Source organism: Elgaria multicarinata, chromosome 4, assembly GCF_023053635.1.
Source record: "Elgaria multicarinata webbii isolate HBS135686 ecotype San Diego chromosome 4, rElgMul1.1.pri, whole genome shotgun sequence".
NCBI lineage: Eukaryota > Metazoa > Chordata > Lepidosauria > Squamata > Anguidae > Elgaria > Elgaria multicarinata.
The window spans coordinates 53,567,917-53,582,861 of record NC_086174.1 but is presented as its reverse complement, the minus strand read 5'-3'; the positions used below and the strand labels follow the sequence as shown (position 1 = coordinate 53,582,861).

General features: G+C 44.1%; 1 protein-coding gene across 3 annotated transcripts in view; it reads right to left on the bottom strand.

Moving 5' to 3' along the window:
• Window positions 1–13,599, bottom strand: part of SRD5A2 (steroid 5 alpha-reductase 2) — a 35,066-nt gene extending 21,467 nt beyond the window's left edge. For all 3 annotated transcript variants that reach the window (XM_063124302.1, XM_063124303.1, XM_063124305.1), the window contains exon 1: window positions 13,191–13,599. In XM_063124302.1, coding sequence (XP_062980372.1) covers window positions 13,191–13,534 — 344 coding nt within the window. In that variant the 5' untranslated portion in view covers window positions 13,535–13,599. The remainder of the gene's footprint in view (window positions 1–13,190) is intronic.
• Between the last annotated feature and the right edge of the window lie 1,346 nt (window positions 13,600–14,945).

Below are 14,945 nucleotides of genomic sequence, written 5' to 3'. Positions count from 1 at the left end.
GGCATTGTACAATCTCATGCACACAGTCAGTGAGAGCTCCAGATTTGAAGGCCCTTGAGCAAGGCGAAAGCAGCAGGAGGCCGGCGGGGAGGTGGGCGGCGGTGGCGGCAAGGACGCGGCTGGATTCCCCAGCCGCCGCCGCCTCCGCCTCTTCCGGGCAGGATCTACACAATCGTTTTGGGGGCGCACTGGAGGCGCACGCAAGCGCCTTCAGTACCACATGTAGATCCCCTCCTAATGAGTCTATCTTCTTACCACCACTGTAACTAGCTGCTTCTTCTCCTCCTCCTCCTCACTACCACTTCCTTGCTTGACAGGCAAGGAGCCAGTAAGCAAGCAGGCATCTATTCTTTCTTACCACCACCATCGTCTGGGCCAAAGTGAGAGGCAGGTGAACAAGCAGGTTGCAATGGTGAAGAGGAGGAACAAGTCCAGGTGGGCATTTGTCATGGGTCCACTGCCGGGGTTTGGGCCCTCAACAAGTGCCCAACCATGCCTAACCTTGATGCCAGCCCTGCGCAAGGACTTGCACAAAACACAATGTCTTCCACTAGCTCCTACACAAGAGTTTATGTAATAGCACTGCTGCCACAATTTGTAGTGTAATGGCCAAGAGACTTGAGCTACAAGTCTCTGGTTTGCTTTAGGCAAGCCATTCTCTTTCAGTATTGCCCTGACCCCCATCTGTAATACAGCAGATAATGCTGACTCACCTGACAGGGCTGTTGTATGGATTGTAATTCATGAATGCACTTGAAACACTTTGAATACTTGAAAACATAAAACAAACGTTAAGGATTATTTTTAGGATGATGACAATGACAACGATGATGTTGTCCGTGCATTGCTGGATCCAACCCCCTATATATGTACTTGAAAAATGCAGACCCTTCGCTATTGTGAATGCCATAAAAACATGTTTGCACAACTGTCACGAACACCTATTGAGTATTGTCTGTGATGTCACTAGTGACGATTTATTTCTTACATTTATATCCTGCATTTCCTCTACAGAGCTCAAGCCTTGTATATGAGCCTCCCTGTACTTTAGTCTCATACCAACCTCGTGCAGAGCGTTAGGCTGAGAGACAGAGACTGACCCTCAGTTACCTAATAAGCTTCAAAGCTGAGTGGAGTTTTGAACTTGGGGTTTGAAGGAACAATCTCTATTTGTTACTGATTTGGAGCCCCAGCAAATGCCAGCCCTTTGGGAGTTACCATCTCCATGGACTGAAGAGATGTGTGAACTTTCTCTGCACTGTTATTCTGCATCCATTTTCTAACAATAAATTGTCATTCCTCTCACAAGTGGTTTAGTTTCATCTTGGCAGTCCAAAGAATCTACTTTGACTGGGACCTGAATAGATCAGGCCTCCAGAATAACACTAAGCAAGGTGAATAACTGTTATTAACTGCCCGTATAATGCAGTTTCCTCCAGCTCTTTTCTGACGTGACTCCTCTCTTCATGGCCTTTTCCCTTTACCCCTGAACCAGGAACTGCCCATGCTCACCACAGCGGTGAGTGGAGAACCACCTTCCATGGCAGCCATTTTGTTTGAGTTCCTAGGTCACTCGTTCAAAATTCCAAATGTGCCCACTGGCCCAAAAAGTTTGGGGACCCCCTGGCTTTCATGATGACACAATCACCATGTCATTTTGTGAAGTTTAATTTTGTCTTGGTTTGTAAAAGTGGCCTCAATATCTTTGCATTATCCCCTCCCCCACTCTATTAGACCTGCAGAACTGGTGTGCTCATTCAAGTTCTATGTCCTCCCCATCGCTACCACCACAGCCAGTGAACCACCATTTCACCAGCCTTTCTCTGACTCCAAACCCCCCCCCCCCCCCAGTCCTTCTTGGCTGTTTGCACTCTTGCTGTGCAAACCCAGCACTGCGTTGCTCATCTAGCACAGGTTTTTTCCAAAGAACTTGAAGGTGCATGACATCACCTCACTACAAGGTTACAACACAGTTCTGTTGTGAAAGGATAGGATATCACGCTACTTGCACCAGATCAGGCTCACTATGATTATTGTGCCAAGAATAAAATCTAGAGTTATCATTAGGTTAAACTAGCTGAAAAGTTCCCACGAGTACATACTATAATAATATGCAAACAAACGCCATACGTTTTAAACCTACACAAATTTTGATGTCATGGTATCTTCCACAGAATCCTGGGAATGCTGCAGGTTTTCTTTTAGAGAGATCCCTATGCCCAGCATTCCCTGGGAAGAGGGAATGGCTGTTGTACTAGTTTACGTCTCATGGCTGCTGGGAATACCACCTTGCGAGGCTTCCACCCTTAAAGATGGCTTAGAAATAACATTAGATACAAATTGCAAATATTTCCTGAGAAGCATCATAGAGCATCATCACACACAAGAAAATCGTGTTTCCTTCACATTGCTTCTCAGCCTTCCCGTTTGTCACTCGTTACTTCTTCTTCTGCCCGGAGGGGAAAGAGGAAGTAAGCAACGTGCACGTGGCCCATTCAGGGGCTATTTTAATTGCGCCGCTTTTTCAGCACACAGAAGGAGATCGTGGAACATTCCATTAAAAAAAAAGTTGGCTTAAAAGAGGTCCATTTTGCGATGGAAAAAGGAGTGGGAGGTGCACAGGAGGCGGGTGTCATCATCTAAAAGACGCATGCACATCCATCAGTGGGCAGTAGCAAGCATGCAATAAAACACTCATCTGATGAACCTCATAGTTGGAAAATACCACAGAAATGCTCTTTCAATTGTTTCAGTTACACTACAATTTTTGACTAGCAAACTGGGAAATGTTGGTTTATACTCTAGTGGTGCTTCAAATGTACCACATCTATGTTTCAACAAAACATCCCTTGCTATTCTTCTAGCAAATAGCCATTTGATATTTTATGAAGACAGATCAGTTTGTTCCTGTTGTTATAATGTGAGTCGTATATCTGCCAAAGAAAGACATGCCAGAATGACTTAACCAGACTACAAGCTTCAAAAAGTTAGTTGTTTTAATGGAGCAGAGAGTTCTAAGATTTATTATGCTGTCTTCACTGTTGGGAGAAGAGGGGCTTTTTACATGTTAAAAAAATAGAACATAAATGTCATGGCTAAATGCAAATTGAGTTTTAATCCACCATGTAAAAAAAAACATATTGATATTTTGTGGCAGTCCTGTTCAACACAATTAAATAAGCAAGAAGGAAACAGGGAATTTGATGAACATTTATGGTTGCCACCACTGAGTTGGTGGGGTGGGTGGGAGGAAAGAGAAGTAGGATCTAGAACAGAAAAAACATTTTTTTAAAAGCCATGTATTTAAACAACAACAAAAAACAATTAGTTCCTGTTTCTTATTTCAATACCACATTGCAGTTAGGTTCTGTGCTTTATCTGCAAACAGACATTTAAAGGGGGTGGATGATAAACTCTTGGTTTTATTTTAGGCCTTAATGAAATAGTAAAATCATTAGAATAAAAAAGTGGAATAAAAATGTTGGCATAAATAGTTGTTGCCCTTCTAGTTCTATAGAACAAGAGAACTTAACTATTTTTGAATCTTATTTATTATCTCTCATTGAGATCTTGATTACAGGAAAGGTGTAAGCAGTTGTCCTGACTCATGTATTTCACTTCTTACAACCATTCAGAATACCAGTAGAGGTTTTCCTTCTGAAAAGGAGATTTAATTGACCTTATATTGTATTTCAAACCAGGGTATCTTGGGCCGTAGCTAGACCTAAGGTTTATCCCAGGATCATCCTGGGTTCGTCTCTGCCTGAGCGCTGGATGCCCTGTGTGGCACTTAGATGAACAGGTTTGACCCCAGGACAATCCTAGGATAAACCTTAGGTCTAGCTATGGCCTAGTCCAATTTCGTAGTCCAAGCTTCCTCAACTTGGTGCCTTCCAGATGTGTTAGATTTCAACTCACAAGACTGCTGAGTTGCAGTCCAGCACATCTGGACGACATCCGGTTAGGAAAGGCTGCTTCAGTCAGTGCAAATATTAAAGACGTACTCAAGAAGTGTAAGTGGATTCAGTCATGGTTCTCATGTACATAGCCATCAGGACTAGTAGCCATTGCTAGCCTTCTCCTTCAGGAATTTAAAGCCATTCAAATTGGTGGACATCACCACATCCTGTGGTAGCAAATTCTATAGTTTAACTACGTGCTGTGTGAAAAAGTACTCCCTTTTTTCTATCCTGATTCTCCTACCAATCCGCTTCTTGGGATGAACCTAGTATTTTGAGAGAGAGAAGTCTCCCTATCCACATTCTCCACACCATGCATAATTCTGTACACTTCTATCATGTCTCCACTTAGCCTTCTCTTTTCTAAGCTAAGCAGTCCCAGCTGCTGTAACCTTTCCTCATAGGGGAAATGCTCCAGTCCCTTGATCATTTTAGTTGCCCGTTTCTGCAGTTTTTCCACGCAGATGCGTAATTTCAGCAGCCACCGAAATCTCACAAGAAAGCAGTTAACGCTCAGCAGAGCAAAAGAAAATCTATAAATGGGGTATTGTAAGACATTGTTGCACCTGTCCGGAAATGTTTAGTAATTGATGCACCAACAACTACGACAGTGACATGCCATGAAGCAGCAGTGCTGGCTGGGGGTTGCTGGGAGTTGCAGTCCGATGCATTTGGAGGGCACTAGGTTGAGGAAGGCTGCCATAAAATATAATATTGCCTTATTTATCACAGACAGATATGCTGGTGCAAAGAGTTATGAAAAAACCCTATCAGAGATTTCAGTATGTTCAAATCATTAATCTGGTAAGTGCTTGTATTTCCATGGTATGAATTGCTATGCCATTAAAAAAAAGTTTTAGTAACAGCAGTTCCAGAAGTACTAAAAAAAATGGATGAGGAAGGCAATCAAACAATCAGACTCTTGCAATCTTCCTCTATGGTGCTTATGGTTTTATATGCAGCAGCTGAAACATTTTCTATAGAGATTTTCAGCCATAATTTATGGCAGACATGAATTTACAGCTAGATTTACAGCAACAGAGAACGCTATTTGAAAGCTGTCTTTTGGAAAGGTCACTTCAAACCAGAAGAAACAATCAGCAATTGTGCATCCAGTTTATACATTTCAAAACATTTTCCCCCAATAAACAAATTATAAGGTGTGAATCATTTTGACATGAAACACCAGCTTCTGTAGAAAGGATATTCAGCATCCCCCTGCTGGATCCTGGATTGGATCTAGTTTTACTTTTACCACTGTTTTTCAAGTGCCTGGAGATCTGAAGAAAATGAAGAAGTCAGCAGAAATATATTTTCTAAATGTCAAGGTCTTAGCTGGACAATTATTGAATTATTGGCTGGAGATGTTTTTCAATTAATCAATTAGTGGTTCTCTGACTGTACAGTTTTTCCTCTATATAAATGTCTGTTTCTCCATCTTTATCACTCTCCATCTGTAAAGATGCTGCTGTGTAAAACTTTATGATCGTCTGTGAGTATGTATGTATATGCTGCTGTAACTAAGTTATTCAACTGCCAGTAAAAGGCTTTGTTTTAATCAAGCAAAGAATCCTTAGCCTCCTTTGTGTCTTTGCTGCGTCCTACGCTGAGAGCCGCTGCTAATTCTGCTTATCTCTGGAATAGAGTGTGACTTCCAACACCCCCCACTACAACCAGACACATTTTTGGGAGCCATTCCTCTCTCTGGTTTATCAACTTGGGCAGGTCACTCCCATGCAGACATCAACCCAAGGCTCAAGTCATACCTGCTTTAACTACATATTCTGTTTATTTGTTCATTTAAATAGATGTATATCCCACCTAGCAGGGTAAAAATACTCCCAAGGTGGCTTACACAAAAAATGAGAAAATTTACAGGGTTGTATCCAATGTTAGTTCTACTCAGAATAGACCCATTGAAATGAATGGGACTTAAATTAGATTAGCATTGGATACAACCCACGATATTCAACCAGTTAAAACCAAACAACACTATCCACATATAAACAGCAGCAGCAAAGAGACCAGCTTGTGTTTTTAAACTAAAATAATAATAATCACAGAACAATTTCCCCCCCAAGGTCTGTGAATGCCCCACAGCCCACATACAGCAGGTGAATCATTTCCTTCTGTCTGCCTTCCTTCAGAGCATGCTAAAATGTGGATGAGATTCTTAAGATGCTAAATCCTGCACTGTGTTAAAGCCCTGAATGCAATGAGGCACAGCACAGACGATAACCAGCAGAGGGGAATGTATGTCCCACGCTGATCTGATGCACACTGGGGTATATTCAGAATGACACGGGGCTTGTCTATTCACTCTATATTTGCTGTCATGGCTGCGCAGTTGTGCACCATTGTTTATATGATGCAGCCACCAATTCGCAGCCACATCAGGCTTTTCTCTGCAAAACTGCACTTTTTCGACATGTCATTTTACCGCAACTTTTTACATTGCTCCGATGTCCCCATGGTTATTTGTTGTCTATCAGTGGTGGCTTAGGTTCAGATTAAGAGAGTGGGCATAGTTAGGGGCGGATCCTGGGGCAGGTATGGGAACGTAGGGCAGGGACCCTCCAGGGTCTAGTAGTGCTACAGCACCTGCACTGCTACAGACTTTCAAAGTTGCGCAGAGCTGCCAGCAAACAGACAAAACCAGGGTTTCATGGTTTCCAATCCTGCGATATTTGCTGCCTGTTACTGCTGCTATGGCGCTGCAATATTTCCTGCCTGGTTCGCCCGCACTCACTCCTGCCATGTAACCTATTGCTGCCACTATGCAGCAGTGATGCTGCAGGGGTTTGGGGGATGAGGCCATGGACTTGTAGCCAACACCCATAATGCAAATAGGACCTTAAATGCTATCAATGCCATTGGAATAACTCTGACGACAAAATTGTACTATTTACAGGAACTCTTCTCCTACTAAATGCCACTCATTACATAATTGCAAGAAACTCTACCTCATTTGTTTCTAAAAACAACCTACTAAGCAGGATTTGGTTTTTGTTCAGGACTCAGCTGTCGCCTGCACACATATGTCTGAAGATATGTCACCCCTTGTGTTCAGACAGTTCTTAGCACTCACAAGTTTCCTGTGGTCAACTGCAGATATTTCTGTCCTTTCCCCGTAGCATTCGTCCTTTTCAGTGTGTTCACCAAACATTTTCATAAACCTTGTACAACCAAGAGTTTATAATCCATTCATTCTATCCAGTATCTCCTATTAGTTACGAACAGAAGAAAATATATGGATAATGTGCATCACAAGGATGAGTGATGGAAACCACTTTTTTAACCCAAAAATCCAGAATCTAATTTTTACAGTGTGTTTTGAGCACAGAGGTTTTGCAAAGATGTATCATGTTAACTTTCAGAAGACAGAAACTGCTCTCCATTGCTGCAACTTATGTTAAGCTTTTCCAGTTGTCTAAAATCAAATGTTTTCTTTCAGTATGAATCAAACGAATTCAAGCTCAGACTATGACATAACTACTTCTAAGTATTTTGTTTCCCCCTATATAACAGACAACTTCACTGTTACATACAGAGGAAAATCCAGGCATTTATCTAGCGTCCAGAGTATTTTGGCGGATGTAAAATTTCATTAGTTCATTTTTTTTGCCATTTATTCCACAGTTCATTGCTGTATTTATCCTCTCCCCCACCCCTTATCATCCTGATCTTCCTAGAGAGAAGGAGGACTAAAGTAGGCTAGCACTATCACTACAATATCAGAACACTAAAAATTCCAAAAGGAGCTAAAGAATGTAGTAATTTTCAGCAACACTTTATTAACTTTTTGAAAGAAAGCAAGGCAGATGGTGAAGGAAGCATAGCATCCACCAGGGGATAAGCATGCAGCCCAGTTTTGCAGTTGCTTGTACATTTGTTTTACACAGTATGTTGCACTGATAATGCCAACACACACCACTCTGGGCACTGCCTGCAGATGAGGCTTTGGGGCATTCAGCCTCTCTCTCACAAAGGGCACAGTTGGTTTAGGAAGGCCTTCTGAACAAACCAATTAAACGAATGAGGACTGCATTTATTTCAGTGGGGCTCGTGGCACACCTCCGGCCCTTTGCCATGTATGAAAACAATGTTTTGCCTCGACTGTATTGCACTAACACTCTTCTATCCTAGCAGCACATAAGGGAAGCTCACACAGCTAAGCTATCTGCTGGCAAAGCTTTGCTCCAACCATTGGCACTACCGGCCAGACACCCATGAGCACTTCTGCTTTGCAGGATCAGGGCCTGGCTGCATGGATTAGAACAAAGAGCCACCGCTGCATGCAGATGCACTGCAGTACCCAAGGGGGAGGGGGTGAGTATGGTCACAGTCATTGCAGCCTACCTTTCCCCTCCCACACGGTGAGGCTGAGACTGTCTCTGCATTAAGGGAAATTACATTGTTTACCCAGGGCTGTTGTGCTTCCTGGTTCTTTGGCGCAACTGTTATGGGCTGCATTACACGAGAGGAGAGGGACAACAAGGGGAAAGATCCTGCTATTTCCCGGGGTTCCCTCCCTGCATGTGTACAAAGGAAGGCGGGGAGTCGTGTGCTGTAAATCTGCAACCCTCAGTACACTTACTTACGAGTAAGCCCCATTGAACACAATGGGACTTACTCTTGAGTAGACACATGGGGAACTACTAGAACAAACTAACAGAAAGAAAAATTAAAAGAATCACAAACACAAATCTAATCCAGCATAACAAAGGGTCTTCTTTACTAGGGAGTAAGCCACATCTGCCTCCCTTTCTTGCAGGGAGGCATTTTACCCTGTTCTCCATCTGATAGCAGGGAAAGTCCTTCCTTGGCAAGTTTAAAGCACAATATCACCTTTACACACTGCCGATTTCATGCCAGTAGGGGTTTATTCCAGTTTATCTTTGTTTGTTTAAGGGGGGAAACCACGGGAGACTACTTGTCTGTTTATAGTGCTATGTAACCCACCCGGAAACTTCCTTCAGTGGCCAGTCACCAGTGTGCTATAAATACCGTATTTCTTCGATTCTAAGACACTTCCCCCCCCCCATATAAACATCTCTAAAAATGGGGTGCGTCTTAGAATCACAGGTGCGTTTATTATTTCTTGGGATCAAAGCTTTTTTTCTGTTGGTGGTACTGAAATTACTATGCGCCTTACAATCGATGGTGTCTTCGAATCTAAGAAATACGGTAGCTCATTTAGAGAACCCCTGAGGAATGAGTGATGGCCAGTTTAGGAGGTACCGCCCCCTCTTCCCTCTGCTCTCTTGCACCCTCACAGACACCCATTCTACACTTAGCTGTGTCTTGTAGCTGCCAATCACTGCTTGTGCCTTGCGCTCTCTCTGTGCCTCCCTTTGCTCTCCACAGGCGGCTGTCCAAGTGGTACAGTCAATGTGATGAGGAACTGCCCCATCCCATGCAGACCTTGAGGGAAGTCCACCCCATCTCCACCAGCACAGATCAGCACTCAGACAATGGCTCCCTGCAGGATTGCCAATGTGTATTCTAGACAAAATCATTTTTCTTAACTTCCCCCAACACCTCAGTCCTTGGCATCTCTGTACGGGTGCCATATAGCAACTGAAAAAGACATCTCAAAAATAATTCTGGAACATTTAGCAGCATCTGACCAATCCTACACTGATGCACAAAAAAACCTTTCCCACAAAGAGCTTAAAGTGCAGATGGGACCACTAGCAGCTGGTGCTCATTGGGGCTGGTGGGGCAGAGTGCAGAACAGATAATGAATTGTCGAAGGAGGGAGGGCAAGAGAAGATCTTGTGTGGGAATCGTCTGCTACATGCTGTGCACTGGAGCAAATGTACTTGGTTGCCCGGGGGGGAGGGATTTTTCTGCCACGAGTAAAGGGGGGAGGCAGAGAGTTGCAGAGCCATTTGCCCCCAAAATAGGGCCACCTCTGGGTGGAACTATGAAGCTAAACAGAATGTCTGGGCCATGGCCCCACATCTACACAAAGGGTGTCCCCCGATAGGGTCCTCAGGACTTTTCCAGTCACCTTGAAAGCAGCAGCTTCTACAAAAAGACCCCCAAGACAAGAAGATGCACCAAAGCAGGTATAAGGGCTTAGTCCTGGTTGTCCCATTGCCCCATCCAGGGCTTAGCCCTGGTCGGCTAGCAGTCTCTCTCAGCTGAGTAAAGATGCACTGGATTGGCTAAATATTTGTCACAAAAATACCATTTTACTATCCTGCTGGGTTCCTGTCTAGTCCCAGTATGCGCTCCTCCTATAGTGCTGAAAAATATTATAGGTTTTGGCCAATTTTATGAAAAAAGGAACGACGCTGTAAGGTATAGCACGATGTATCTTTGGGGAAAACCAGTCACTCGCCTACCCTTTGGAGCTATTTCAGTGTCTACTCCTTCTATAGCAATCCCTCCCAACACAACTTGTGTTCGCATTGTTGATTGCAAAAACCACAAACCTTTCGCAAAATGCTCCTCTCCTGGGTCAAACATTCATTGGAATTGCACTCATGTTACTGACATGCCTTTCGCCTTTTCCCATATTCTCCTTCCTCCAGGGTGGTTCTTTTCCTGTGGTAGCACAACCACTAGTTATATTCCTGCTAATCTAACTGAATCTTTTTGCTGTTTAAGCCGCCTGGTGCCTGTACTTCCCTCACGAAACCAGTTAACTGAGTCCTCAGTTAAACCCCGGCGAAGCCGACGAGAAGCTATCCAGCTGCCCTCAGATTGCGACAGCGAAACTGCCCTTCTCACAAGAGGACAATATATAGGACTTGCCGCCTCTCTGGTGGGAGTCCCAGCTCTGGCTGTTCGCAACTCTGTTAATCTCAACGCCATTGCATGTGCCCTAGTCAAAACCATAAATGCTACATCCACAGCCATAGGGCTGCTAAATGAAGAAGTTGGAGAGCTGCACCACGCTGTCCTGCAAAATCATGCTGCCATCGATTTCTTGCTTCTGCAGCAGCACCTGGGCTGTGAAAGTGTAGAAGGAATGTGTTGTTTTAATTTGTCGGACAATTCTCACAAAGTACAAATTCAACTTGGACGTTTGCAAACTGTTGTAGCTCAAATCAAACAGGATATTCCAGGAGATTAGTGGTCTGCAATATGGTCATGGTTACCTTTTGGGTGGCTGGGCTCTCTTTTGAAATGGGGTATTGTATTGATTGCTGTACTAATATTATTGTGTTGTTCTGTTCAATGTATTCCTAACCTTGTTCAAGTTTGTAACAGCTGCTGGCAAAGAAACCCCGTTTTGAGACCTTATAGTCCTGAGCACATACAGATGTTATATAAACAGTTATCTAACCATGTTCCGGAAGTTCATCAGGACAACACCAATTCGGCATAAATTAATAAAGAAAGGGGAGATGTGGGAATATTATAGGTGTCCGCTATTTGGCCCCTGCATTTGCCAGACAGCACACCGTCGAAATGTAAGGGCCAAAAGGTAGCAGACTCTTAATCTTGTTTAGTTTGCTTGTTTAGGAAAACAGGCTTATAAATTGACCTTTGACCAACCCTAAAACATGTCCTGATGAACTCCAGGTCAGGCACTATATCATCAACCATGCAGACTGACTCAGCGGACAGAGGGGATTAAAAAGGTGTAAATTAGAGATACCAGCAGAGTGATGTAAGGGGTTTCGGCTGAGAGGGAGGGAGGAAAAGGAGCAAGGATCTTTGCTATATAATCTTTGTGTATGCTCAATAAACTTCACTCAAGTGGCTCCGGTCGCTTCGAGTCACTTCAACTCCCAACCCTCAGATGTGTGTGTGAGTATTACTACACAATCCCAGCCCACTGTCCCATTTTTTATTATATTTGTCTTTTACACAACTTTATTCATTTCACTCCATTTGAAGAGTTTGCCACTAGCAGACCTGTTTTAATCTTAAGAAGCCAAACACAAATGTCACATCTTCATATAGTTGAGGGTAATTGGCTATACATTCTCCAAAAGCCAATAAAAATCATTACGCATATTTGTTTATAACAAGATTAATCTTTAATTCCTTTTTAATGAAACCACACTTAACATGACATTTACAGAGTGCCTTCAACACACACATTAAAAGTTCTACTTTTGTTTGTTCTTTGAAAGCCAATTTTACCTGGAACGTCACGCTAAATCTATGGATGAATTCCAGCAGTGTGTGTTGTTCTAACAATGTAGCCCTAAAATACTTACTGGAAAGCAAGTTCTACTAATCACAGCCTAAAGCAGCAACACATAAATCATTGAAAGTAAGTCCCATTGAACTCAGTGAGATTTTCTACACACATGGCTAATAGAAAGTTCTACATTTTACATTTTAGATCTGAAAAATGCCGCAAGATAAAGAGTTAAAAAATAAAAAACCCTCCCCCCCCCAGTACTGATCAAATATAGAGCCCACTGTGGCCGTTTTAAAGTAAAAACTAAAATTGTTCGAAGATCCAGTTATGGATCTGTTGTGTAAGGTATATAATTGTGACAATTACAGTCAACAATAAAATGTTAACAAGAACAGCAACAAAGCATTGTTTGCTGGTGATATCATTGTGGCAGGAAAAGCAGGCTGTGTGGAAAACGTTTTATCTAGAAGCTGAAATGTTGATAGAATAAACTGCAGTATGGAGGGGGGGAAGAGAGGAGAGAAAGACTTAAAACAGGTGAAATCTCTCCAAGCTGGTAGAATGGTTATTTTTAAAACAGGTCTTTATAAAGTAGTAAGGTGTCGTAATGAATTAAGAGTCAGAAATCATAAACATTTAACTTACCTTGAGTTAAAAATGTGCAGGCACATCCTATGCATACTTACTAACACGTTAGTTTCGACAGTTCTGTGGGACTTTGGCTCCAATCTATACCCACTTTCCTGAGAATAAGTCCCACTGAACTCAATGGGTCTTGCTTCTGAATAGATATGCATAGCAGTGCACTGAAAAACACTTACTTGGGACGCACGGAACAGAGTGAAAATTGCTTCCAAGTAAACATGCCTAGGGATCGGGCTGCAAAAGTTATCCCGCAGCCTCCGGCAAAAGCTGCCGTCTCTCCCCACCCACCTCCCGCGCCCAGGCAACGAGCTTCCTCGAGAGTGAAGCAGCTCGAGAACTGCAGCCTTGAGCATCGGGAGAAGCAATCCGACGAGCTTGAAGGATAGAAGCAGAGCGACCCAAAGACGCCTCCGCTGCAGAGGCGGGCTGCTGCCCCCGCTCCCCGCCACTGCTAGCCGGCTTCCCTCGCGATTTACCTGTGGAAGTAGTGGCCGCAGAACATGCCGCCCAGCAGCCTGCAGCCCAGAGGCGCCAAGCGCGGCGGGCTGCGCAGCGCCAGCAGGAGCGCGGGAACCAGGAAAGCGGGCAGCTCTTGCAGGAACCAGGCGCAGCGGGCGGGCAGGTGGCCGCGGCGCGGAAGCGGCAACGGCGGCTTCTCGGCACCGTCCTTGCCCCCCTCCTCTTCGTGCGGTTTCCGCTGCTGCTGGTTTTCGTGCTTCCCGTAGCCAATGGGCCGGTGGCGGTTTCGCCACAGTTGCAGCAGCCCCACGGCCAACAGCAGGGAGCTGAGGGCCGCCACCAGGCTCGGCGAGCATTGCATGCTCCTCCCAAGGGGGCTCTCGGCGGCCACGGAGGCGGCAGCGGGGCATCCCCGCCATTAATAGAGCCTGCTGCCGCCGCCGCCGCCTCCCCTTCCGAGGAAGGGGTGTTTGGCTGGGAGTACAGCGTGGGATTTGGGGGAAAAGAAAAGGAGGGGCTCGCGGGCACCGCTGTAGCCAGAACCTGCCTTCGGACCGCCTCCCTTTCCTCCTCTTCCCGCCTTTTTGTTGTCCCACAGACGTCGCCCTTTTGACACCCGGCTGCTAGTCTGTCTCCGCTGTCTTTCCTCCTTGAACTCATAGGGTGACCATATGGAAAGGAGGACAGGGCTCCTGTATCTTTAACAGTTGCATAGAAAAGGGAATTTCAGCAGGTGTTATTTGTATGCATGTCGCACCTGGTGAAATTTCCTCTTCATCACAACAGTTAAAGCTGCAGGAGCTATACTGCAGCTAAACTGTGACCAGATTTAAAAGAGGGCAGGGCACCTGCAGCTTTAACTGTGGTGATGAAGAGGGAATTTCACTAGGTTCTCCATATATACAAATGACACCTGCAGAAATTCCCTTTTCAGTACAACTGTTAAAGATACAGGAGCCCTGTCCTCCTTTTCATATGGTCACCCTACCATATGGAGAGGAGGACAGGGGTCCTGTATCTCTAACAGTTGTATAGAAAAGGGAATTTCACCAGGTGCTGCATGCATACAAATGCCTCCTGCTGTTAAAGACACAGGAGCCCTGTCCTCCTTTTCATATGGTCACCCTATTTTAAACCCTTGTTTTTGCTCGTTGCATTTTCCGGGCAATAACTTCCTAAGAAAATCTCCTACAGCAGAGGTGGAGATGGAGTGGGAGAGCAGAGGAGCTCTGTCCTAAATGCTACACACTGTTTCCACAAGTATTTTATTCATTAATTTTAAAGGTGAACAATACCTAGGAAACTGGATCTTTTGGTCCTTGATAAGATGATTGCCTCCAGACAAAAGAAAATCTACACAGTCCCAGTTAACATTAAGTTTGACATCTCAATAACAAAATGCATTTATTAAAGGAAATTTCCCTGGGCAGATAGATAAAACAGGCTGATGAAAATGAGGCTGACCTACAGCACAGGTATGGTTGTCCTCAATGAGATAAGCTTCTGATGATCTCAGAGCCATAAAGCCACATATCAGTCTTTTGATTGCTGAACTTTGGAGTGAAAATTTTTCATGAATAATTTCACACATAGGCCCAGTGTTATTTTATGTTCATTGCATAATGCACATGAGCTCTGATTCTGAACATGTTCTATTCAATTATTTGATCAGTCCCAATCCTAGGATCTTTACACAGAAGTAAGCCCTAAATAAATGTGTATAGGATTGCAGGATTAATCTCCTCACTGACCTTGGCCCAGGCCAGATCTAC